The 27,879-nt window shown below is 41.6% G+C and overlaps 1 protein-coding gene across 2 annotated transcripts in view; it reads right to left on the bottom strand.

Annotated features, from left to right (window-relative positions):
• Positions 1 to 8,431, bottom strand: part of KCTD3 (potassium channel tetramerization domain containing 3) — a 52,011-nt gene extending 43,580 nt beyond the window's left edge. The window contains exons 1-4 of one of the 2 annotated variants that reach the window (XM_075530364.1): positions 8,037 to 8,431; positions 2,975 to 3,028; positions 2,678 to 2,723; positions 273 to 346 (exon numbers count right to left, since the gene is read on the bottom strand). In XM_075530364.1, coding sequence (XP_075386479.1) covers positions 273 to 346; positions 2,678 to 2,723; positions 2,975 to 3,028; positions 8,037 to 8,119 — 257 coding nt within the window. In that variant the 5' untranslated portion in view covers positions 8,120 to 8,431. The remainder of the gene's footprint in view (positions 1 to 272; positions 347 to 2,677; positions 2,724 to 2,974; positions 3,029 to 8,036) is intronic. The other variant, XM_075530355.1, reaches the window with a different exon arrangement.
• Between the last annotated feature and the right edge of the window lie 19,448 nt (positions 8,432 to 27,879).

Genomic DNA, 27,879 nt, shown 5'->3' with positions numbered 1-27,879 from the left:
TGGGTGGTGTTATTCATAGGGTCACTATGAGCTGAATGAAACCAACTCAGTGGCACCTGACGACAACAGCAAGCTACGCTGTGGGAAAGAACTGAGAAACAGGGTGCAAGAACTGGGGGCAGCAAACCGTGAGGACGCAGCCTGCAGTGCCCCAGGGGAAAAATGACGGTGGCTGCTATCTGCACAAGCTTTGTTCTGAGGGAATTTCCATCCTAAATTACATCAAAAGTATCTATCAATAAGAATTTACTTTTAAAAGATGTACTTCTTACCTTAAGTCTAGTTCTTTTGTCCGAAGAAAATTTAAAATAGGTGCAAATGCTGCTGGATCCCTGTCAATAAATATCTGCAAATGAAGAATTGTTTTTAATCTCATATTACAAATTAAACATGAAGTCTAAATTTTTTACAGACTCTATTTTCTAGATTCCACGTTTCACATTCTGATGTTTCTAAAATCAGGATGCAGTTTATAACTATGTGTATTTAATGTGGTACTGTCTTTTATCTCCCTGGAAAATCTATTATTAAAACAATACATGGTATTTAACATGTAGCAATATGGTAGCTGTTAAGTCAGTTTTCCCATTTCTGTTTAATATTTTTTGTAATCTAAAAATTAAATGTGAGGGAATTTTAAAAATCTGAATTATATTATAGAATCAAATAAATTCTTTAAAAACAGTGCATAAACTATGTTTTCTTAGCATTGTCAAATCATTAATTAATGAGAGCAAATATGACTTAGAGCCATATTGGAATCTACTACATGGATTCCCTAAAGGCTAGGATGGGAAGGTAACAAAAGCTTTTAAAAGCTCCATGTGACAAAGGGAGAAACCAAAAGGCTGAACCTATGTCTTAGCATCAAACTTCTATTTGAAAGTGAGGGCTGAGACTGAATGAAGGTTCAGCTGAGGCCAAAGGTCGAGGGGTCAAAGGTCCACACATGGAGCCTCTGACGGCTTGTGATCGACTTATGAAAAATTATCCATTGTTCTGTAATACACATGGCACCATGAGTCATAATAAGCTCAGTAACTATTTTTAAGATTGTTCGCTTGGGTCCAACTTGAATGAATAAAGCATTACCAAAAAAAAAAAAAAGCATTAAAAAGCGCATTGCTATAAAGAACCAATTTTGTACTTATCTTTTAATTCATGAAGAAAGGATCTCTTTTCCATAAACTGAAGAATTTTTATCACTTACTAGCCAGTTTTGCTTTATGTTTTCCAATTACACATATTGTTGTTGTTCTCAGTCAAATGAGTTTCACTGAAAACCCACGTCTTAATGCATGTTATCGTCATCTAGGCTACTTTTACCAAGGCACAAGTAAAAGCTTTTCACAAATGGTATGCTATGTATAAAAATAATATATGGTGAAAACCATATGAACTAAATCCCATTTTCCAAAAAAAATCCAAATAATCTAGATGAATGAGTAACTCTGAGTGAAATACATAATTAACTTTTGCCAAGAATGTACATCAACGTTATTTGCAATCATTTACAAATAAACTATAAGAGCTTTTGTGTTACAAGGCATGGGAAATGTCACAAGTAATAAAACTCTTTATGTCAGTATTAATCGTGACTATACAGTGACGTCTGCTCGTCCAGGGTCCTAAATTCTTGCTTTTGAAAAAACAACCCAATGTTTTATTACTGAAGTCTTTTTCATAGAGAACACGCTTTTTGCTGTTTGATTGCATCTGGAAATTTGATCACAGCACACCGTTGGTTACTCAGCTGATCTCAAACAAAGTGTTTATGTCTTTGTGAGCAGCCACTGTCACTGACCCCAGCCATTTTGCTTACAGACTGCCCTGCAAACTGGGCATTCCTTCACTCCACCATTGCCGCACACGCTTCTATTATTCTCCCAAGTAAAAATACAGGCCTTTGGGAATTTAAACATTTTCTATTCTAATCCATTGTTTTCAAATTTTAGTGTTATGTATTCATCTCTTTATTTGTTATTGGTGTCCTGGTTGCACAACGGTTAAACATTGACTGCTGGTAGATCCTACCCAGCAGTCCCTGGGGAGAAAGACTGGGTGGTCTGCTTCTTGAATCTCTGGTGATTTTTGTGACAAGAAACTGGGGCAGACTCCAGGTGTCATTACATGACAAAGAACTGCCCCATTGGGTGTCCTAGGCTGGAATCTGAAGGGGCAGATCGGCAGGTTTCCCCTCCCTTCTAGTGGCCGGTGCATTCAATCAGTGTTTAACCACTGCTCCACCAGGGGTCCTTCCTGTAAAGATTACAACGTAGAACATTCTAGCCGGCAGTTCTACTCTGTCACATGGATCAGCTTACCTTGAAATCGACTCAGCACACAACAAGATTCATTAAAATATCAAGATTCAAACAATTATTGGCTAAATGGGGTGTCATTTCCCCTTCTGTCAATGGGAGCTCTGATTCTACAGTGTCCAGTAGAAATACTTAATTGACTGCATGCAGTGTTCATTGTTTACTGGTCTCTTCTCTAACTTCTATGGAAGCACTCTACATGGCAAATGTAACTACAGATGTGCCACTTTTTCATTTAATGGTTATTGAGATATTAACTTTTCTGTCTGCTTAAAGTCACGACATAATAAAGAATAAGCATTATAAGCATTAGATAACCTAACACAGAAATCTCTATGTGAACATTATATACTCACAGCACCAGTTTCATCTCGAAGTGTTGAAATTCTTCCACTCAGCAAACTTTACAAGAAAAGTAAGATGCAGTTAGCTTTTAAAAAGTGACTATAAACAAAGGTCCTAAATCTTTATCAATTCTCAAAGACCACTTCAAATGAGTCAAGTCGTATCAAAGCATAAACTAAACACTACTTTTACACAGTTAACAATTTTACTTTTTTAAAATTTGAAACATTAATTTGACATGACAACAAAATATATTATTTTGGAGAACAAACTGATTTATTTGAGTGCTAACAGATTGTTTGAAATACCTGGAAAAAAAAGAATCTGGAATCCACATCAGCGTTTGTCTGGAGGTACTGAATCTGCAATTAAAAGCATCGGGTATCATGAACGAGAACAAGACCTGAGGTCGCCATGTAAAATGGCTCGCCTCTGAAAGATCCTAATGACTTAAACACGGGCGCCCACTTAAAACTATTACCAGCTACTAGTCATCAACCATAGTAAATATTTTAAATTTTGTTATCAACTCAGTTAAGGGTATCCAAGGAACTATCAACAAAATCAAACAACTCACTGCCATATAAAGCTTCCCAAAGCACTACTCTCCATGATGCAATGTGCTGGCGAGTCAGCACACATCGCCCTGGGGTCACGTTTCAGCTCCAAACAAACACAGACAAACAGGCAGTGTGCAATTTATGAAGGGGCTCCCTTTGCTGACTTCCCTGGAGAATTCCCTGAAGTCAATTCTGCCCCGTGAAGGATACTTTTTTAACGTATAAGTTTAAGACCTCATATTACCAGTGTTGTTATAAATAGGACCTTTATTATTTCGGGGTTGAAACATACATATAAACACTGCCAGTGAACATCTGAAAATGACAACATGAGCAAACAGCACTGCAGCCCTGTGTGTAACACAGCAAGACACTCTGAGTGCAGTCCTAAGAGGGTACACAGCAGCTAAACGTCAACTGTAATATAGAACAAGCAAGGACCCTGTGCTTTGCTTGCCCTGTGTAATATAGCAGTTCTTCAGCATAACCTCGCACAATGCATGCTCAGTAACGTTTTGTCTGTTTACAGCAGATAGATCAATCTTGTCATACCTAAAAATCGAAGTCTGAATCATCTTTTCTGACAGTACTGATGTTTGTTTTTTTTTCTAAGTAATCTGGATTATGTTATCATTTTCTGAGCTTTCATTGTCAATTCATTTTACTTACATATATTATATATATAATAGGTAGTACATATTTAACATACATACTATTTAATGCAGTGTGAGCCTATTCTCAACTTTTGCATTTATTCATTAAAACTCACACAGCAATACACAGACCACACACAGACACACATACAATACACACCAAAGACAGGCTTTTAAAAGTTCATGGAAAAAAGGAATTAAGATTATGCAGGAGGTAGAAGAGAAATCAGAGGGGAGGGCAAGCTATTGATGGTGGTGGTTGAGGTGATAGGTGGTTTAAAGTGTTAAATAAGAAATTGGTGACCTGAACTGTAAATTCCCACTTAATTCACAATTTTTAAAAATTGTTTTTAAAAAATGCAATTTTCCATGAACTTTTTAAAGCTTCTTTGCTGTATGTGTACATGTATATGTACACACACACACATTTTAGATTGCCACTTGATCAAACCAGCAAAGGGGGCTTTAAACAAAGTTTAGCTGTCTGGGCCAGAAAACCAACAACTCATTTAAAATGGCATGCATTATATGGTGTATCCAGTCCAGTTCTTTTCTCTCATAAGATAAATATTTTCATTTTAAGATTTATGTATAAATATGTATGAAGATATTAAGAATTAAGTATAAATATGTATGAGGACATATTTCCCAGCAAAGTGCATTTAAACACATCTCTGCGATTAGTGGAAGGTAACAACTGACAGTTCTCTCAGTGATACCCTTTTCTTAGTCACATCTGGATGTGACTCAAAATGAAGAAGTAAAAGGAAACCTTTGTGCCATGGGGAAAAACGATTGAGTTCAGGGCTAGCATTCAATTTTAAACAATACTCAAGCTTACCCAAATCACCAAAGTTTTGTAGCAAGTTACAAGAATGCTGCCCCACACAAAATGGCAGTCTTTAAATGGATGGAGCACTTCAAAGGAAGGGGAAGAAGACTTCAAAGATGAACTGAGAGAAGGAAGACCATCAGCCACACGGAAGGTCAAAACCGTGCTGAAGTCCAGAAACTGGTGGGAGAACGTCATAAAATGAACTACTGCAGCTGGGGTCTCACACGGGTTGACATTTTTAATTTAAGAAAAGTTTGGCATAGCAAATTTTCTGTTGGCAACGTGGCAAAAATTCATAGGCAAAAATCTGTACGTGAAGATCAGTTAATTCAAAAAGCTGATCTTTCCATCAGTCTTCTAAGCAAGATGGAAGTTAATGAAGACGCCTTAATAGATCATAACCAGAGAGGAGTCTTGCATTTAACAGTATGATAAAAGAGCAGGGAGATCTGCTGGGTCCCCTCAATTCCAAACAGAGAGCTTAGCTACAAAGGTTATGTGACCTGGGGTGCGGGGTGCACAGAAGGGGCTCCAAATGGAATATTGGGTATTCTTGACAGATTGGGTGATCACGGGGGCTTATGATGAAGACATTTTCTAAAGGTGAAAATTCTATTGGTGGGGGAAAAAAGAAAACAAGGCCAGGAAAGTTGCTGAAAGGGATGTTTTTTCCATCATGCAATGCTTCTGCTCATTCTTTGAGGGTGGAAAGGGTTATCTAGGAGAATTTCATTGGGAAGCCTTACTCCATCCACCCTATAGTCCTGATCAAAGATTGCTTTCTCCCCCCAAATTCAAAGAACATTTAAAAGGGACACTTTCTGAATCCATGTTAAGGTGATGTAAGTTGAAGAGGCAGCATAAACAGAAGGGCTAGACAGATGGGAAACAGTAGGGGGCACACCTAATGTTGGGAAACAAGTTTCACATTCTGAAATTTTTGTTAAAAAAAGTTTCTTTTATTGTGTAGCAATTATTTTCGACTTACCCTTGAACTTCTACTCTCTGCCTGTATCATTTCATTGTCATAGATAGAACTTAGATAACACCTCAAGTCACATTTTATATACATGTTTTAGTATTACAGAAGATGCTGGATTTTTTTTTTTTAACGAAACAAGGTGACAGTAACTACAACTAGTGGAACTGGATGTCATGTGCCGTCTCACTAAGAAACATGGCCCCACGATTCAGCAAAAATGGCTTAGAGATGTTCCCATGGCTACCCGGGTAAATACTGTATTACTATAAGAGATCATGATGCTTCCTCAGAGTAGTAATCCCACACATCTCTCAGCAATGATGCCACTCCCAGGTCCAAGTACACAGGGCACCCCCGTACCTGAAGCAAAGGTGGGCTTTTATTTCTGCAGGAAAGGTTCACGCTTCTGCAATGATTTAAACGCTCCACGTGCCGCAAATGATGAAGTAAAGGTATCTATGTGTTCAGAGTAAAGGCACCATGCTCAGTAGAGCAGGGTCACGGAAAGAGGAAGACAGTCTATCAACGAGATGGACTCACCCAGTGGCTGCAACAATGGGCTCAAACATGACCACTGTGAGGGTGGCACAAGAGGAGGCAGTGTCTCGTTGGAAGGAGGGCCCCTGTGTTGGAACCAGCACGGACTCCAAGGCAGTGGACAACAGGGGTAGAGGGCTGGCTTGATCATTTCAAGCAAACCAAAGTCATTGCCATCATATCCAGTTGATTCTGCCTCTAAGCAAAGCTATAACCAAAAACCAAACTCACTGCTATCCAACCACTGTTGACTCATAGTAACCCCTGTAGGTTTCTGAGATTGTAACTATTTATGCAAGTAGAAAGTCCAGACATTCTCCCTCAGAGATGCAGGTGGTTTGGAACTGCTGACCTTTTAGTTAACCACTCAGCACTTAACCACTACACCAACAGGTTCAGGTGCACATTTCCAAGTGAATGGAAATTTACATAACAATACAGGACTAGTTAAGAGTTATTCTCAAGTTCCTAAAGCAGGGACTACTCTACTTTGAAGTCAATCACAATTAAAAACAAGTGTTAAGTATCTCAAATGGCTATACTGTTACTCTTCAGCATTACCACACCCTGAGGGTCTACTCTGTATTCTATTGTGCTTTTTGCATCTATAAATCCTTGGATGCATAGACTTTCATATTTGAGGGGTTAAATCCCAGTTCTTACATTAAGAAACCTATACCTTGTCTTCCATCGAGTGGATCTATGTAGCAGGCATAAAAATTTAACTTCTTTAACTCTTAAAACATTCATCTAGGGGCTGAAAGAGGGCAGATATACAGAAAGGGTTGACTTCTCTAACACATTTTAGGATTAAAATATTACATTTTTGTCACTATAATTCACCTACTTTTTCTTAAAATTATACTTTAAACACACTCGTTAAAAGAGCTTTAAATGTTGAAAATCTTTTATATTCTCCATACTTGTGAAAGATAAACTCCAGAGCTCTTGATCCTTGCAAGCCTAAAACTCAACTAACCCTCCTTTCAAAACAGAAAAATATCCCTTTCTGAAAGTGGTGACTCAAACGCCATAGAAAAAAAATCATCAAGAACTGTTTTGATTTTGTTTTTTAACAAGCTGAATATCAGGCGTCTAAAAATGGAGCGGAAGGCCGGCGAGGGCAGACAGAGAAGCGTTCTCAGTGTGGGTACTCCGAGTGCCCACACCGTGCCAAGACCCCAAGCTTCCCAGAACCAACTGTTCACACCCCAGTTTCTGGACAGGCTGTCCTCAAAGTTGAACAGATCCTTCCAGAAACTCTGAAAATAAATGAGCACATTTCTGCAAACACACCGCTCATGCCTCTACTGGCATTCTTTGAGGTTACAATCAAGCACAGGACACTCGTGCTGGCTGCAGCCTGCTTCCACCTCGCTGGCCCTGGAGCAAGGGAGGCAATTCATTGGCAACCGCCAAACCACAAGGCCAGGCTGGTACAAAATAGAGTCCTCAAACCTTCTCTACGGTCAGCCAGGTGGTGCCTTAGAAATCACGAGCAGGGCAGAGGTGGGCTTTCCTAGGCTCGGCCGCACGGACCCCGCTCTAGGTAACCCCAAGAGGCCCTTCCGCCGCCCCCTTCCCGGAGGACACGCGACACCAGCTCCGAACCGGCCACCTTTCGGGCCGCTAGCAGGGCCCGCGCTCCTTCCCGGCTCCATTCCCAAGCGTCCCCCTCCCTCGCCGGGAGGGCCCTCAAGGCGTCCTGGCCCCTCGCTCCCTCCCCCCAGCTCACTCACCTGGTCCCCTCGCCCCCTCCCAACCGACTCACCAGGTCCCCGGGCTCCCTCCCAGCCCACTCACCTGGTCCCCCCCACGTTCAGCTGCACGATCTCGCCGCTGCCGGCCGCCGCCGCGGCCAAGCTGCCGCAGTGCCCGCCGGCCATCTCCGGCGGCTCCGGGGGCCCGCGCCGCCCTCCCTCCCGGGCCGGAGCCGCCGAGCCCGGGCCAGGACCCCGAGGAGGAGGCGGCGGCGGCTGCAGGGCCAGCGGGGGGGCGGCGGCCGGAGGGCGGGAGGTGCACGGAGCCTCCCCCACCTGCCCGGCGGCCCAGCGGGGCTCCCTGGCGCCCACCGCTCCCCCTTCCGCTCCCGCAGCGCGGGCGGGCGGCCCCGTCTCCACCCCTCGCAGCTTCAAGGCCGCCGGGCGGACGCGGGCCTGCCTCTGCAGTCGGCTGCCACGGCCACGGCCGCCCGCGCTCGCGGCCGCCGCAGGCAGCCTCGGAGGAGGGGGCGCCGCGCGGGACAAAATACCGCGGCGCTCTTCCGTTCGCCCGCGCGGCCGCCGAGCGAGGGGAGGGGGGAGGAGGGAGGACGGGCTGGGGAGGAGCTTCCCCGCGCTGCAGGCCGCCGCCGCGGGCGGGCGGGAGAACGTGCTCCCGGCGCCTCGCCCGCCGGGACGGGATTCCTCATCTTCCCCCTGTAGGGTCTCCATGCGCCCGAATGGAGTGGATCGCCCTGGCTTTTTCCCCTGGCAAGCCCAAGCCCTTTGCCTTTTACGTTTCAGATTTCCTAGGACTGGTGGCCGCATTCTTCAATTGAGAAGCAAGCGAGCCTGGATCCAGTGCCCTGGCATCTTATCAACATGGAGTTTAGAAACTAATGCTTACCTAATGCAAATGTCCTGAAAATTGGGGGGATTTCAACCCTTCATAGTGGTTATCCTAGTTTACCTTAATCTGTTCATGGCTTCCCCACTCCCCCAAACAATTTTACGTTGTTAAACAGAGAAAGAATCCGAAGAACAAAAGGCCTCAGGTGGTGTACTCCCCAACAACATGTTCCTAGAATATCGTAAGCACTCAACTAATATTAGACACAGAGACATACACATTTTATTCATTTATGCTGTAAGCTGTACATATGGGAACCAACCCTGTGTAAAATGAACAATGCCTAATGAGTTCTCCAGCTGACAAAGACAGTGCAAATTTTCCAGAAGTTCTTTGTTTCTGGTACTAAAACTTTATCAGCAATTTTGTGTTTTGTTACAGTTCTACTACAAAGATTCAAACTGAAAGCCTGTGTGAAGGCATGCTTTTATTCTCTTTGTTAGGATAATTTAGTGTGGTAGTTACATGAATCTGTCAACTTGAGGGTATTAAGAGGGAAAGGGTGGAAGTTAGCCTGTCAATCAGGACGCAGCCTGATGACCACATTTGGAGGCACCATGGAGAGAAACAGCTGTTGAGACACTCGAGGAGATACTTCCACCATCATTGGATCCACCAGACTTTCTACCGGCCGGCTTGTGATCTTCCAACATTCAGCATCATTTGGAGAGGCTACATGGGTCTGAAGAGGAATTGTGGACTAATATCAGACATATGGACTAATATTGTGTTATGGACTTGATCTGGACTGGACTGGGGTGTTTTCTTAATGTACAATTCATCTTCCATATAAAGCTCTTCCTTATACATGCAAGTATGCCAAGGGATTTGTTTCTCTAGTTAACTGGGCTCAACACATTTAAAAAGCCATTGGTTGTCAAACATACTAGTGATAGAATTTCTTTGTCCAGACCTGACTTGAAAGAGGGTAACAGGGGAGAAGAAACTGAAAGAACAAAGCAAAACAAAAAAAAAAAACCACAAGATTAAAATGCCAACAGCAAATAAAAACATTTTTAAAGAATAGCAGTATTTATAGATATGATATAAAAATATTTTCCCCAGCAAGCAATGAGAACACTGATTAAACTAATTTGTATTTTTATCTCTTTTCCTCACAGTATTATCACTGTTTTAAAGATTTACCACGATCAGAAAACATGGCTCCACATGACACAGCTAATAGGCAACATAGCAGGAATTTGAAGGCAGACAGTTGGAATTCAGTCAGTTTTATTCAATCTTAAACATGACACCTTTCCTCCCTTCATACTGGACGGTGGGTAAAAGTTGATATTAAAATAGTAGCAAGTTACAGATACTTTATATTCCACACAATGTGAGCTATCTTTGTCTTAACTCCATAATAATGCACTCTCTGAAGATTTGAAGCTTTGTTCTCAAATTTTAATAAAGTGGTAAAAATGCCATTTAGTTTTCTAATGGCCTGTCACCTTGAAGACTATCCAAAAAGACTTGCTAGCAGATTTTGACCCTTAATGAACACAAGAGGCAATTCAGGGCTAGAATGTTTTTCTTGCCGTTGCTAGGGGCCATTGAGTTGGTTCTTGACTCAAAGTGATCATGCATCTATACAGCAGAAAGAAACACTGCATGGACCTATGCCATCCTCACAATTATTGTGTTTAAACCTATTACTCTAGCTGCTGTATCAGCACACCTTTTTAATGATCATACTTGTTTTTGTTGATCCTCTCCTTTACTAAGCATGATGTGTCACCTGATAACACGTCCAAGTATGTGAGATGAAGTCTTGCCATCCTCACGTCTAAAGAGCATTCCCACAATACCTCTTCCATGACAATTTTATTTGTCCTTTAAGTAGTCCACAGTATTTTCAATATTCTTTGCCACAACATTATTCACATGCATCTATTCTTATTTGGTCTAACTTTCACATGTATGTAAGGCGATTGAAAATATCATGGCTTAGGTCAGGTATTGTGATAGTTAGGTTTATTGTGCCAACTAGGCTTCCATAGGAACATCTGGGTAGAGTTTGATCATTGGACCAGGGCCTTGGAAATTCATTTATCTTGTAGCCCTTCAGTCTGCTGCCTGAGCTAGTCCTTTGCCTCAACCATATGCTGCACTACTGTGGACCGAACCAACCCGTGGACCGCGTAGCCTTGCTGTGCATCACTAGAGCTTGAGGATCTATCGTGCACTGCTTTGTCAGACTTCTTGAGATCCTATTGGGACTGCTTCACTATGCTCACTCACTAGTGGCCTCTGATAGTCCTCAATTTCTCATCTTCTTGTGTTGCTGTCCCACCCTGCTTGACTTGCCTGAGGCCAGACTCCGCTATCTGCTTCCTTGACCTTGGACCAGCAGCCCATGTGAATTGAAGGACCTTCAGTATATATTAACTGTTCCACGAAAGTGAGTTTAACTGAGCCTTCTGTGCTGCTGTGGGGACTAATTATTATGTCATATTCCTTCTCATTATATAAACCTAACCTTTTAAATAGGTGTAAATTTCCTGGTTTTGTTCCTCTAGAGAACCCTGCCTAACATAGGCATATCTTATAAAAGTGGGCAAGCTCAGTCTGAGTCACCACAGACTGGAGGCTGCAAAAACCTGCATATTCAAAGTCAGCTAGTCATGTCAGATGGCAGGATAGTGACATCTTCTCGAATTGACAAATAATAAGGCAGGCTATTGGCTCAAGTCTAAGAACCAATGGTTGATGTTCCAGATGCAGGATCCAAACCCAGTAAAAAATAAGTAAGCACCTCTATATACAGGAAGTAGATCATGCCCACAAGGAAACCTCCTTTCAACTGCATCAGGGCTGGGATCTGAGTAAGGGTATTACATTCCACCCTAATCTTTTACCTGATTGGCTACTCACAACGATCCTATTATGGAGTCCACTACACTGTGTTAGGTTAGAATATGTATGATTAATAGGTCTTAATTGCCAAACCACTGAGAATCCTGGACCAGTCAAGTGGACACCAAACCAGCACACCTTGTTTTTCAAGGATATCTTCAGTGTAGTTTGAACTTCTTAGGCCGAAGCCATTGGTACTTGATCATAAGCTACCTATTAAAACATTCGAATGTCAGCCAATACTTTGGTTAGAATAAGGCCTGAGAATGAAAAAGAATTATTTGGAGAAGGGCTCTTATCTTTTCTGAAATAAAGGAAAGTATATTCATCTCATTTCACAGTGGTTAACTTTTAGCAAGCCATCTAAACAGGAGCATCAAGAGGCCTGCATATAAAACAAATGGTCATGACAGCTTGATGTGCCTGGGTCAGTGTGAGATACATATTCAGTGATTTCTTACTCATAAAACTTAAATTCAGGGTATGATTTACTATTTAAAGACTAAATTCCAACACCATTAACAAAACAAAGACCCAATCCAAAACCAAAGTCAACTGCCACCAACTTAATTCAGACTCACAACAAACCTCAATAGGATTTCCAAGACTGTACATCTTTATGGACTAGCCGGATCTGTAAGGTAGAATTGGGGTCAAGATATTGGGGCAGTGGGGGACCCAATTAAAGAACTAGAGGAAAGTTGTATGTTTCATCGGTGCTATACTGCACCCTGACTGTCTGGTCTCTTCCTTGTGACCCTTCTGTAACGGGCTGTCCAATTGTCTACAGATGGGGTTTGGGTCTCCACTCTGCCCGCCCCCTCATTCACATCAATATGATTTTCCATTCTGGGGCTTTGATGCCTGATACCTGATCTCATCGACACCTCATGATCGACAGCTCACAACACAGGGAATGCAGAACAGATAAACCCCTCATAAGCAACAATAAGAGTAGTGATACCAGGAGGTGAAGGGAAAACAGGGGGAAGAAAGGAAACCAATCACAATGATCAACAGATAACCCCCTCCCAGGGGAATGTACAACAGAAAAGTGGGTGAAAGGATACAGGGTTAGTATAAGCATGAAGAAAAATATTGATTTATAAATTATCAAGAGTTCATGGGGGTGTGGGTGGGAATAAGCTGATACCAAGGGCTCAAGTAGAAAGAACATGTTTTGAAATTGATGATGACAACATATGTACAAATGTGCTTGATACAATGTATGGATGTATGGGTTGTGATAAGAGCTATAAGAGCCCCCAATAAAAAAATTTTTTTAATAAAAAGGAAGGTAGACAACTGGAGGGGAATCTTAGCTTAGGGAAACACTCTCAAGATATGTGAGATGAAGGGAAACTGGAGAAGCTCATTATAGATGCCAGAGGACTAACCTCTGATGAAACAAGTCATGTCTTATAACAGTGAACTGCTTATTACTAAAGCAGAATCTCATGTCGCAAATTCTGCATAGACAGTCTTTAGGTGTACCATCATAGAGTTACAGTGCACTTTGTCAATGGGATTTGACTACAGTAGACAGCTCAGTGTGATCTGGGACTAAAAGCACTCCTCCCAGGACTGACACCAGACTCATCACTTTGTACTTCAAAAGGCATCACTGTAGCTGCTTTGCCTGCATCTGCCTTAGTTCCTAACCTGGCCAGGTCTACAGAGGGAAGCTAGGGAACTGATGTCCTGAGGGGCAAAGCCTTCATGCCCCCAAATTCCTGTTCTCACAAGGCTGAAAAGAGTTTTTCAACATCCATCCACCCAGATATAGTGAAAGGAGGCGAAAAGAGATATGGGGTGATAACATAAAATCTTTGGCAAAGTGTGCAGTATAGCACTGATGAAACACACATTCCTCTAGTTCTTTGATGCGTCCCCCACCCTAATCATGACCGGAGTTCTGCCTTACAAATCCGGCTAGATGGGAGCGTGTACACTGATGCAGAGAAGAGCTCTCAACACATGGAACCCAGGACAGATAAACCCCTCAGGAACAATAAGGGGAGTAGCAGCGATACCATGAGGGTAGAGGGAAGGTGGGGGAACAAGGGGGAGAAAGAGGAAACCAATCACAATGATTGACATACACCCCCCGGTGGGGGTGAGAAATGACCATTAGAAATGTTGGTGAAAGGAGACAGCAGATGCTTTAAGATATAATAATAATAATGATAATTTATAATTTATCAACCGGTCATGAGAGTGGGGCAAGGAGAGAAAAAAGAAATGCTGATACAATGGGCTTTTAGCAGAAAGAAAAATGTTTTGAAAATGATGATGGCAGCGTATGTACAAAGTTGCAAGATACAATTAATGTATGGATTGTTATGAGTGGTAAGAGCTCCAATAAAGTGATTTCTAAAATTAAAAATAAATCTTTGGCAACACAAACAAATCTTTATGGAAGGAGACAGAATCACGTTTCACAGAGTAGATGGTGGGTTTAAGTCACTTTGCTAAGCAACAAAACATCCAATCCACAGTGCTCCAGGTCTCTTTAAAAAAATTAAAACCAGACCTAGAGAAAATATTTGCAATAGCTCTTAAATCAAAGCTGTGCACTGTTTGTTGTGATTCAAATCCTTGCTGAGAATTTGAATATCCACCCACAATATACTGAATCAAAATCTACATTTTAGCAAGATCCTCAGATGATGTAAATAAGATCCCCACTGTATTAAAATGTAGCTTTTGATTTAGTATATGTGATAGAATAAACCAATTTGAAGTCCTGGGTGCGGGGATAAGCTAACTGTCATCATTATCAGAGAGAATGTTACTCCCCTAGATTCATTATTCAGTTAACTATTTAATTAGAGATATGTTGTTTTCCAAAATTGATTTTCAGTCATATTCAGTGATTGGGCCAAACCAAAGAAAACGAACAAACTCAATGCCATAGTGTCGACGCCAGATTCACAGTGACCCTATAGGACAGGGTAGAACTGTCCCTGTGAGATTCAAAAACCGTAACTCTACAGGAGGAGAAAGCCCTGTCTTTCTCCCATGGAGCGGCTGGTGGTTTCGAACTGCTGACCTTGCATATCACAGCTAAATGAGTAATCACCATGCTCCCAGACATCCTAACAACTGGGCAAGTAGTTGCAATCTACTTTCCATCATACTCATGCAGTTGTTTTTCCAGCAACATCGTGATTTATGGTCACACAACGTGCAGAAACTTTGATGTGAAACATGATTTGCTCTACCCCATTTATTGGTAGAAATTTTAAAAATCATTTTATTGGGGCTCTTACAGCTCTTATCACAATCCATACATACATCATGTCAAACACATTTGTATATACGTAGCCCTCATCATTTTCAAGACATTTTCTTTCTACTTTAGCCCTTGGTATCTGCTCATTTCCCTCCCTCATGAACCCTTGATAATTTATAAATTATTATATTTATCATGTCTTGCACTGTTTTCCTTAAGCCACTTTTTTGGGACATATAACCACCCAGGAGGGGGTTATATGTTAATCATTGTGATTGGTTCCTCCTTTCTCCCCTCACCTTCCCCTTCCCAACAAAGTGTCTGCTCTCATTATTGGTCCTAAGGGGTTTATCCGTCCTGGTTCTCTGTGTTGCAGGTTCTTACCTGTACCAGTGTACACGCTCTGGTCTAGCTGGGTTTGTAAGGTAGAATTGGGGTCGTGATAGTGGAGGGGTGGAAGCATTAAAGAACTAGAGGAAAGTTGTGTGTTTTGTTGGTGCTGTACTGTACCCTGATTGGCTCGTCTCTTGGTTCCTATGACGCTTCTGTGAAGGGATTTCCAATTGTCTACACGTGGGCTTTGGGTCTCCACTGCACTCTCTACCTCATTCACTTCGAGATGATTATTTGTTTGGGGTCTTTGATGCCTGATACCTGATCCCATCGACACCTCATGATCACCTGGGCTGGTATGGTTCTTCCATGTGGGCTTATTGTTGTATCTGCAAGTCTATCTAGATAAGATAGGCGGGATAAACAATCAGGAGGAAAAAACAATGGGACCATTGGTTCTGGGCAAGATCCGGGGTATGCAGAAGTTGAGTACCCCCTAGAAGAAGTGAGGGTCCCTGACCTAAGTGAATGGTGGCTCCCACAGGACAATTGCTGCCCCCCAGAACTCATAGCAACAGCAATACCGGGGTGGGGTGGGGGCTGCAGCTGGTCCTGGTGCCGTGAGCAGGGCTCCCCGCATCCCTGGTCCAGAACCAATGGTCCCATTGTTTTTTCCTCCTGATTGTTTATCCCGCCTATCTTATCTAGATAGACTTGCAGATACAACAATAAGCACAAAAACAAGACAAAGCAAAACATAACAACAAAAGAAAACAAAACAGTAACAAAGAAAAGCCTTTAAACAGTTGCAGGTCTGTCTGTTGACCTTTAGGAGTGTTTTCCAGTCGAAGCTGATGGGGTGCCATGCCCTGGGCCCAAAGTCTATTTTTGGTATTCCTAGGAGACATCAATGCTTTGCTCACCTTGGATGCTCTGTTGCACACCCTTAGTGTTTCACCCCAGTGTGGTAGGGTCAGATCGGGCACAATTCCCTCACTGTGTCTTCAGTGTTGCACCCCCCCATAGCACTATGAGGTAGTGAGGGACGTCATGTCTAATGGTGGGGCCAGCCCTATGGGAATCTCTATACATTGGCACCCTGAGCCGGAATATCATCTAGGGGCTTGGTGGGCCAGTATGTGTTCCACACTCTCCCCTTCCCTCTTCATTTGCTCCTTGTCAGAACCGCCCCTTTCCCCGAGCTGTCGCTTCAGTGCTGTCCTCCGAAGTACATTTTTCTGGGTGCGGGGTGGGAGGGTGGAGGGGTGGAGGAGAGGAGGGTCCACATGGTTGGGGTTGAGGCTGGCCCCACAGACCTCTCTGTGGGTTTGCTGCTTCATTCTGGGTTGTTGCATACATGTCTTGTTTTGAAGTCTGGTTCCTGTCTTCCTCTTCTGTGGAGATAGAAACAATATCCTCTTCTTGGGTGTTCCCCTGCTTCCCCTGTATATTTTTTCCCTTTCTTTTCCCCTCCTTCTTAGTTGACAATCTTATGTATCCATGGATTGGGTCTGGCCCCTTCCATAGTACTTGGTCCTCACCCAGGAATGTATGTATATAGTAGCTTTCCCCCTATGCCTCTTTTGCATTTTTAAGCTTACCTCGGTGGACTCACGTTGTACTTGTCCTTTTGTGCTTGGCTTACTTTGTTTAGCATAATTTCCTCCAATTCTTCCCATGTAGTGATGTGCTTCATGCATTCATCACTGCTTTTTAGAGATATGTAGTACTCCATTGTATGTATGTACCACAGTTTTGAGTCCATTCGTCTGTTGATGGAAATTTGGGTTATTTCCAACTCCTTACGATTGGGAACTCCACCGTGATGAACGTTGGAACACAGATGTCTGTCAGTGGTTTGTGTCTTGCCTCTTCTGGATATATGCCCAATAGGGGGATTTCTGGGTAGTACAGTAGCTCAATTTCCATCTGTTTTAGATATCGCCAAATCCATTTCCATAATGGCTGTATATACCTACAGGTCCACCAGCAGTGGACGAGAGATCCTTTCTCACTACAGCCCCTCCAACACTTGTTACTTTCTAATTTTTTTTAATTAGGCTATCTTTGAGGGTGTTAGGTGGTATCTCATAGTTGTTTTAATTTGCATTTCTCTTATAGCTAATGATCGGGAACATTTTCTCATATGTTTATTGGCCATTTGGATTTCTGCTCTTGTGAAACTTCTGTTCAGGTCCTTTGCCTATCTCCTCAGTGAGCAATTAGATTGTTCTTTTTGGAAGCTAGCAGAGTATTATAGATTTTTAGTAATAGGCCTTTATCTGGTGTGTCATTGCTAAAGATGTTTTCCCAGTTTGTGGACTCTCTTATTACTCTTTTGGTGAATTCTTTTCATGTACCTAGGTGTTTTATCTTCAGTTTATCCCACTTGTCAATTTGTAACTCATATGTATTTGTGTCCTTCCCTATTTCTGATAGCCTATTCCCTGCACCAAAGTTCTCAGATTTTTCCCAATTCACTCACTGATGGTCCTAATAGTTTGGGGTTTTACCTCAAGGTCTGGGATCCACTTTGAGTTTATTCTTGTGCATGGAGTGAGGTAAAGGTCTTCTTTCATTTTTTCTGCAGGTAGATATCCATTTGTTCCAGCACCACTTGTTGAAGAGGGCATCTGCTTCCCATTTGATATTTTTGGGTCCTTATAAAATATCAGTTGTCAGTATGCTGATGATTTTATTTCTGAGTTTTCAGTTCTTTTCCATTGCCCTGAGTATCTGTCATTGTATCAATACCACACTGTTTTGACCATAGCAGCTGTATAGTAGGGTTTTAAGTCAGGTAAAGCAAGTCCTCCAACTTTGTCTTTCTTCTTAAGGAGTTGTCTGCTAATTCTGGGATTCTTCCTTCAATATGAAATTGAATTGGTAAGCAGTTTTTCCAATTCTTTGAAGAAAGACAATGGTATTTGTATATGGATAGCATTGAATTTTTATAGAGCCTTGGGCAGAATTGACATTGTTACTCTATTGAGTCTTCCAATCCATGAGCTTCTCTGATGATTTTCTCCTTTTCCTCAAAGTTGGATAGTTTAACTATTATATGCTTTGGTGACTTCTTGCTGACTTCCGTCCAACTAGTGTTCTTTTGGCCTCCTAAATGGTTGCTTGCTTTTCATTCATTAAGCTGGGGAAGTTTTCCTTTAAGAAGTCCCTAGCTATTTTGCCGTTGACCTCTTCATTGTGTCTTATTCCAGTAGTTCAATTACTCTGATGTTTTGCCGTTGACTTCTTCATTGTGTTTTATTCCGGTAATTCAATTATTCTGAGGTTGTTCCTCTTCATAGCATTAGACATTGCTCTCAGGTTTCCCTGTTTCTCTGATGATCTTATTTTACTTTTCCCTGTTGAAGTCTGCCTGGTTATCCTGTGGGTCACTGGTTACATTCTCTGCCTCCTCCAGTCTGTTGAATTTGCTGTGAATTTGCTACTGGTTTTTGTTATCTCATCCCTTAACTCTTGTATTTCCCTCTAGCTTGTCACCTTAATCTCCTCTATCATTTCATCCTTTTTATCTATTGATTCCCTCATATCCTATTTGGCTCTAAGAAGCATTCTGAAGATTTCTTTCTGAGGCAGGTCAATGTCTGCCTCTTCTATGGTTGCTACTAGGTCCAGGTCATCTGACATTGGATTTTGTTTCTCTTCTTTTCTTGTTCAGGCTGTTGAGGCAGCTTGGTGTTTCTGCACCATTTTGGAGGAACTAGGTGCCATTCTCCTGGGAGTCAAAGAGCCCAGGGCTCTCTCTTTGAGAGGTTGGTGTTAATGTTTCTGCAGGTTGCCTGTGGCCAATTGCCCTGAGGGGTTGTGTTTCATCTTTGTCCCAGTGGGGTTTCCCTCTGAGCCTATCCTATTGAGAATCTGTTTTTGGGAGGGCAGGTTAGATGAACCTCTCAGTAACCTCTGAGATTAGTGTGTCACTCTCCAGTGACCCTCAGGCCTCAGTAGGGGCTGTTTGCAGTTGTGCAGGCCGCAGTCTGAAGGAAAGTGCTGGTCCGGGTGAAGGAGCATGCAACTCAGGGGGTGGGGATGGGTCGAGTCTCCCTACTCCCAGCTAGAGGTGATTTATACAGATAGGCTGGCAGGAAATAGGACCCAGCTACATATTTTAAAGGATGGGGAATACTGGGTAGGCCAGGGACAAGGTAAGAAAGAAAGTGTTGGTTTTGGAGGACGGATCTGCCAATGGGCAGCAGGAATGCACCATGTGATTTGGGATATCAATCTTTGGCTGGTGGTTGGGGCCGGACCAGTTCCTGCAGGTGCAGGAGATGTGGTAGGTGTCAGCTTCTGGTTCATGGAAGAGCCCTGAACTGTCTCAGTAATTAACTGACAATCTCAGAACCTTTGCCCAGCCCCCAGATCTCTCCACTCACCAATCTCCACTGAGCTCCCAAAGTGAGCTGCCTACCTGATGGCCATCTTGCCTGGCTCCTTGCTAGTAACTTTCTCTTTCCATTTTAAAACATAACCACGTTGAAAGTATGGTTTACTTTGTAACAACAAATTGTTACTCTAGTTCTATGATTTCTCATTCGAAGGTGGTTGCACTAAACAAGGGCCCTGGGGGTCAAATTTTACCTTTAATTTTGAATGACATGATAAGGATTAGAACAAATCCAAGGCCAACCTTCCCACTTTTCAAACCTTATTGCCAGTCATTACAAGTGGCAGTCTCCCTAATCCTCAATTCCCACCACCACCCCATGGTTGGATTAAAGGGAATTGGTCATAAATTCAGGGTACCTTGTTCCCTACCTTTATACTCGTTTCTCCCTTCTCTTTGGACCTTCTGTCCCATGCAGCCCTTCTCTGATGCTATCCTCCTGGAGCTGAGTAAGAGTCTAAAGTGAGAAGGGATTTTGATACTTTCCCTGCTGGTTCTCATTGTCCCAGTGGGCTTATTAATTCCTTAGGTTCCCCAATCCACAGGGAGTATTTATGTTAAAAGTTACCCATTTATTATAAGCAAAAAGAATTCAAATGAAGGGACATGGAGAGTGAAGTCTACAAGGGATTTGAGCATGAAGTTTCCTTTGTCCCCAGAGATGCACCACCCTTCGATGACCACATACCCTTACCAACAAGAAAACCTCAAATACTTCTGTGTTCCAGATTTTTCATAGGCTTCAGAGCACTGTCATTGAGGATGCCTCATTGTACAGGTGCGATTCATTGAACCATTGAATGTTTCGAGATCAATTCAATCATGCTCCCTTTTCCCTTTCTGAGGTTAGATGAGCAGGGGTGGTCTTCCTGGCATCCAGTCATTTGTATATATTTTTGTGTGTTTTGGTTCTTTTGGAAGACAAAGACATTCTGATTGATAGGGAATTCTAAAAGCTGTCTTTCAGGACCTAAGCCAACACTATATCCAGTTCTTTGTATCACAAAGAGCACTTTGTGAAAATATTGTAATAAAAGTTGTATTTGTCAAATGTTATAAGTAGTAAAAAAGAAAAGTTTTTTAATGGATTCATTGACCACCCAGTTCATATATTAAATTTATAAAATTTGAATCATAAAAAATGTTTACTCAAAAAGTTAGGAGAGAGATGAAAGGAATGAAAAATGAAACAAATAGGACAAAATGAGCAAAATAGTAAAACTGAGGCTAATTTTTATGAATATTGGCATTAATGGTCTACAGACAATCATTAAAATGTAGAGATTACCAGTTTTTATTTTTTAAAATCAAAAGCCAACTTTCTGGAACATACCAATTTAAATAAAAATACATGGGTGAAATAAAGTAAAAGTATGGAAAAAGTTATATCTTCCCCAGGTTTTCAAGACTGTGACCTTTTGAAACCAGAGAGCTAAGCCTTTCTTTTGCGCCCCTCTGGGTGGGTTTGAATGACCAATTACTCAAGAGTTTAACTTTTTTAATCCAGGCACTCCTTTTTTTGCCCACCAGCACTGTATCGCGTTTGTCAGTAGAGGGCAATGCTTTCCAGCCATGGCAGTGCAGGTCCCTAGCACACGTTTATTCTCCACTGCTTAGCCAGTTTCTAGCACTTGGCTATTCTGGGTTTTTCTCTAATTTTCAACTCAGGTATTTCAACTCAGGAAATTCTCTGACATAAGTTGAAATGTCAGAGATAAGAGGTGCAAGAGTTTCAACCTAAAGGGCTGAAACAAAAATCCTTTGAAATGTAAAGGTCACTTGACTAGGAGGAATGCATTATCTCTTCAATGGCACCAGGTGGTTTGATTATAAAGGAATGTGATCAGTGACACATACACACACATTGTTTATATGTTGACACATTCTTCACATGCACAAAAAATTTAAATTATGACCTTTGTTTACTGGGAATGCATGCTGGCTCTGGCATTTTGATATCTGATACCATTGCATACAATTTGAAACTTTTCTGTATACATTTCCCCATTTGGATCAAGCATCCCCTAGGCGGCCTAATCACCCACAGTGAGTATCCCTTCTTCTGTAAGAATTTTGTCTACTTTCTTGAGGAAATTTGGTCAATAAAAATTATATTCTTCAAACTAGTAGGTCCCATCTTCAGGTTTTTTAAAAAAATATTTTATTAGGGGCTCATACAACTCTTATCACAATCCATACATATACATACATCAATTGTATAAAGCACATCTGTACATTCTTTGCCCTAATCATTTTCTTTTTTTTTCTTTCTCTTTTCTTTTTTTTTTTACATTTTATTAGGAGCTCATACAACTCTTACCACAATCCATACCTATACATCCATCAATTGTATAAAGCACATCCGCACATTCCCTGCCCCAATCATTCTCATAGCATTTGTTCTCCACTAAAGCCCTTTGCATCAGGTCCATCTTCAGGTTTTGTGGGAAACATTTTTGTGGACAAGGAAAGTTCAAGGAATGCGTCTTAGTTAAGATACAAGGAAGAGGTCAAGATGAAATATACCAAGAAAGGGCAAATAGAGTTGATTCCAACAACACGATTGTTGGTGAATGCCTATGAAACCAGCATGGGTTTATGTGAAATATACATGGTTTCAAAATACAGCATTTCATGGATAAAAGGTTTTGAGCAAAATCAAAATCGCTTTTTGTAATCACAATAATAGAAGTAATGATGAATATAAAGATAGTGTTTTTCTACTACCTACCCGAGGAGGAAAACAAATTACTCATAATAGCTGTTAAGAAAGAGCAGAATCATTCAGGAGCCACTACCTGTTGCATTTGATCAACAGAGTCTAATATATATATTTTCATAGGCTACCTTACAGCCTATGGTCAGTCACCCTACAGGTCTGGCACAGAACTTGTCCCCTTGGGAAAAACAATCAGGCAGAGTAGATGGATTGGTAAGAGAAAAAAATAACACTGTTTAAAACAAAATGGGTAAATTTACCCAAGGCTAAAGTTAGGAAAAAAGGAGGGCTAGAAACAGGAAACCTAGGGGGTACGTAGGCTAAGTAAAGCTACATTGAGGGGATTATATAAAAAATATTAGGTTGTAGCAGAGCCTGCAGATTAAGACAGACCACGAAGAAGTAGATTGTCCATTTCAGAGGAATTAACCCCTGAATATCCAATGAATAAATTTTCATCAACAACTGCTTCTAGACCCCCTTACTTTTGACAGGCAAAATTGTGTCATCTGCACATCGCAGGTTGTTGACAAACCTTCTTCCCATCCTGATTTCATACTCTTTCTTCTTCATATAATCCAGTTCCTCGGGTTATTTGCTGACCATACAGACTGGATAAGTGTGGTGAGAAGGTACAAGCCTGACGGATACCTTTCCTGATTCAAAACCACACGGTATGCATTTGTTCCCTTTCCACAACTGCCTCTTGGTCCTTGTGCAGGTTCCACACAAGCACAATGTAGTGTTGTGCAGTGGCATTCCTATTATCATCAAATCTATCTATAGTTTTTTATGGTCCGCACAGTCAAATGCTCTAGCATAGTCAATAAAACACAAGCTGACAGCTTTCTGATGTCCTCTTCTTTCGGTCAAGATCCAGCTAAGGTCAGCAATGTATCCCTGCTTCCACGTGCTCTTCTGAATTCAGGCTGAACCCTTGGCAGCTCCCTGTCAAGGTACTACTGCAACCATGATTTCACGATTTTCAGCAAAATGTAACTCCCATAATCTTTAATGATGATGCTCTATAATTTGTGCATTCTGTTGGGTCACCTTTCTTTAGAATGGGTACAAATTGTGATCTCTTTCAGTCAGTTGGCTTTGTAACTGCCACCTAAGTTTCCGGGCACAGACAAGTGAGAGCCTGCCGTGCTCTATCAGCTTGTTGAAACATTTCAGTTGGTATTCCATCAGTCCTTGGCCCTAGTTTTAACTAATGCTGGTTAAAAAAAGAAAAAGCTCCTAGTTTTCACAAAGAACACTGGAAAGTCAGTGAAGGCAGATGCATTTAGGTTAAAATGTAGCACTTTAGCATGTGATATACCTTTTGACCCATTTTAAATTTGTTCCAGTTTTAATATTTTCTGCTTGAGGTTGTTCTCCGTTTTATTTTGCTATTGTTTTTATTCTTGTGGTTCTTATTTGTTTCTTGATTTTGTTTTGTACCTTTTTCCCCTCTCTATAAAACCCAGGATAGGTAAATATATAATGACAGTAACCAGATTCATAATTGTCTAGGGACACGGCAAGGGAGGTGGGGGACTAAAAACAATAACTAAAAGATAGAAGAAAATAATCTAAAATTGAGTGTGATGATGATTGCACAATTCTTCTTAATATGATGGAATTATGGAATTGTAGGTTATGGGAATTATATGTTTTAAAAAAGGAAGAAAGAGCTGCTAGTTTTGAGTGGGCTCAGAACGAGCATAGGCTCCACACTAGGTTCAGTCTGCCTTGCAAGCAGCGCTGCATTTGAGCCAGGGATGCACCTGATGCACTGCTGTGGGCATGTCAGTGGGAGCTAGAGATGGAGTGTGGGGGAATCGAAAGGTAGCTATTGGTATTAACAGCACAGAACCTTAGGGGTTTGCAGCCAGGTCCCATGGTCCTCTGCAGATAACTACTCTTCTTTTGAGAAACAGCCTGTGAACGCTGTGCTGCCCAGCATGACCTAGGCGTGTGCGGCCCACAGAATCAAAACATTGCAAGGGCGCAGCAGCGCTCCAGCATTAAATGGAAGTGGAAGATATGAGGTTGGACTCACGCAGGACACAATTAATGCTCAAGGAAGGCAGAAGTAAGACGTATGAGGAGGTGCTCCCAATGCTCATGGTCTCCACCACCTTCTAGCACCTTTCTTTCTAGATCTGCGCTCTGATGATCGGCTGATTGGAGAAGAGAGCATTTGTGAATTCTTTTACAGATGTTTTGGCATGATCTGTAGCGAGCGCTCAAGAGGGAACAGCATGACCGCCCCTTATCCTTACAATGCTGCCCTGGACAACAATGGTGAAGGGAAATGCGTTCAGTGGGAAGAAAACGGAGCGGCGCACCTGGACTTTCCTTTGATTTGGAAGGAGAAGTGGCCAGATGTGCAACCATATATGGCTTCATGGGTTGTGGCCAAATTTGGCTGGCTGTTCAGGGGCTTGGAAGGAGCAGGATTGGAAAATTGATGATAAGGAAGTGTGGGGAACAGGTATATGGATAGACCTCTCTGAATAGGCTAATAGCATGAAGATGCTTGTATTTATTGTGAATGATCACCCAATTTACCTTAGCAGAGGTAACAATCAAATGGTTCCCATACCAGAGGAAACCAGCCTTTCTCTTTCCCCAGTTACTCCTGCCATTGCCCAGTGGGTTCATAAAATGCCTGGGGTTGCAGGGATGGATCACAGGCCTCACTTCACAGCAAATGAAGCACAGTGCTGGGGCTCATAGAATCCACTGGCCCCACATCATGCACATCACACTGAAGCAACTGGCTTGATATAATAATGGAATGACCTTTGAAAGAAATAGTGATGGCACCAACTAGGTTGCAAGACATTGCAGAGTGGCGGAAACATTCTTCTGTGGACTGTGTATGTTTTAGACCAACCTCCACTATATGGCACAGTTTCTCCAGTAGCCAGGATTCACAGGCCCAGGAACCAAAGGGTCGAAATGGAAATATTTTTATGCTAGTCATTTATAACCTATAAGATGTAAATGATGTATGATTTAGGTTTACACATTAGTTGTACTATGTTAGGTGCCAATATGACTTTACTGTTGTCCTTGTTTAGAGATTATGCATGGTTTAAGGAGATGGATTCAGATCCCAATTTCACAGGGATGGGCTACGATAGTTAGGATAGTACTTGGCAGTTGAGGCTTTGTCCATGATGTGATCTAATATAATGTAATACAGTCCATGGTGGGTCACAATCTCAATCAGATTAAAGTTTCAATGCAATGGAAAGGATATTGCTCAGAGATGTGGTCTACTATTGTATAAGTAGTTGCTGTGGAAAGCTTGTTTGCCTCTTACTGGTCTAGATTTTACATCTAGCTCATCAACCTCCAGTTCTTTGGACCCAAGCCAACCGCCTGCCAACCCTATGAGCCATCAGAACCTGCTGTATGACCCAACCCTAGTGCACACGCACGCATGCGCAGTCAAGAAAAAGAGGTGTAACCAACCAAACCAATTCCAGATCCAAAGGGGTATTCTAAAGAAAAGGCCTAGAATGAATGAATTAGAATTCAGAATAATTGTGTCTAGGTACAATTATTCCTCCATGGCAGAGGAAATGTTTGAGAGAGTACTGGAAAAAAACAGAACAACTAGAAACATTACATTAACTAGAGTCCCAGAAGACAAATAATAAGATAACAGAATTAGAAAATATGGTTTAAAAAAAGCAGAACAATAGAAATGAAGAAATGGAAAGTTAAATTTGTGAGACTGAAAACAATTTCCTCTACTACAGCTGACAAGAGAACAATCATCAAAAAGTACAAAGGAATCTAAAGTGGAAGAATTACGTGGGAACAACCTGTGTCTCACGGAGATTTTGCTGCAAAAAGCCAAAAAACCCCAAATAAGTCAACAGAGGAAATAATACAAAACTATGGAAGAGAACTCCTCAAATATAAATAAGAGAGGATAAAGTAACTATTCAACAAGCAGAGTGAACCCAAAACAGGATAGATGCCAAAAGAAAACCATCATGACACATTGTATTCAGACTCTCCAATATCAAGGAAAAGGAGAACATCCTGAGACTAGCAAGGAAAAAACAAACCAGTTACCTGAATGGAAAACCAATAAGAAAAGGCTTGGATTTCTCAGTAGAAACCATGCAGGTATGAGGATAATGGTGTGACATCTATCACATCCTGAAAGAAAACAAACAAACAAACAAACGTGCCAACCAAGAATCTATTATTCAGAAAAACGCTCTCCCAAATATGAGGGAGAAATTAAAGGAATTTACAAAATTAAGCCCAGCATTACTAAAAACACTAAGGAGAACATGTTGGACAGAGAATCAACAATAAAATCAGCCAAATCTAAGAACAACATATTGGACAACACCACCCAGAAATCAACACACTGAAGCAGTATTTGAAAGAGCACCGAAATAGAGGAAAGACAAATCAACCAATAAAACCAGGAAAACAAACACAGAAGCACACACACACACACACACACACACACACGAAGTGATACCTCCAAACCTGTATGTACCAACAATTGTCCAGTGGTCACCGTAATTTAATGGACACTTCCACAGTGGTGTTTAGTGAACTCCAATGGAAGGTAATGTCCTGAGGGCGGGTGGGGAGATGGGCCTGCCTTGGAGAAGGTGACTTCACTTCTGTTGGTGGGTAAACAGGGAGAGGCGGTTGGTCCTGGGTTAAAATGCTTAACATTACATGTCCACCAGTGCTTCTCCCAAGAGGAGAACTTGTCATTTCTGACTGCCCTTCTTTTCTAACATTGGTGACCCAGGCTTTGTGTTATAGGCTACCTGGATTTTAGATTTTGGCTTTTCAAGGTGTGTAGCATTTTCTGATAGGACACATCTGAAGGATTTGATTTGGAAACCCCACTCACCAAATGAGCTAGTCTTTACCTTAAACACATATGTTACAGATTAAAAAACTTAAATGCTCCCTTGGATTTAAGCAGAAATACTCTACAGTGAGAAGAAGCCAGTAACAGCTATCCCACGGTTGTGAATTCTGGAGTCATTGGACTTCAGTTTAAATATTTTGTTTTTGAAGTTGCCCAATAATTGGCTATCTAAAACCACCATATATTTGCTATTTTCTGTGCTTTCTGTGACATGACTTAGTTCTGTAGACATAGTTTTGCCTAAGTGAAAGACTGGTATTGATATTTTGCCTGTGTCCAACCCTTGTTTTCTGAAGCAATGTTTAGTCAATGAAGTTTTTAATCTGTAAAAGTGAAGGTCCCATATATTGTAGTCTAATAAACTCCAATATATTTTCCTTTTTCACTAGTATTTTAAATTCTACACCATTGGTTACAGCAATGATTATTTACTTGTCAAGTAGCTAGTAATGCTGCCTCTGAGTTGGACAAGGGGGTCCATGGACAAGCCTTAGCTGTATGAATAGATTTTGAGCTTGCCCTAATCTAAGAGCTAATAGTTCTTATGGTGCGGCCCTGCTTCCCTCATGAAGT

The sequence above is a fragment of the Tenrec ecaudatus genome, chromosome 1 (genome assembly GCF_050624435.1).
Source record: "Tenrec ecaudatus isolate mTenEca1 chromosome 1, mTenEca1.hap1, whole genome shotgun sequence".
In the NCBI taxonomy this organism is placed as follows: Eukaryota; Metazoa; Chordata; class Mammalia; order Afrosoricida; family Tenrecidae; genus Tenrec; species Tenrec ecaudatus.
Note: the sequence above shows the minus strand (reverse complement) of the source record. Positions and strands in the feature narration are given on the sequence as shown.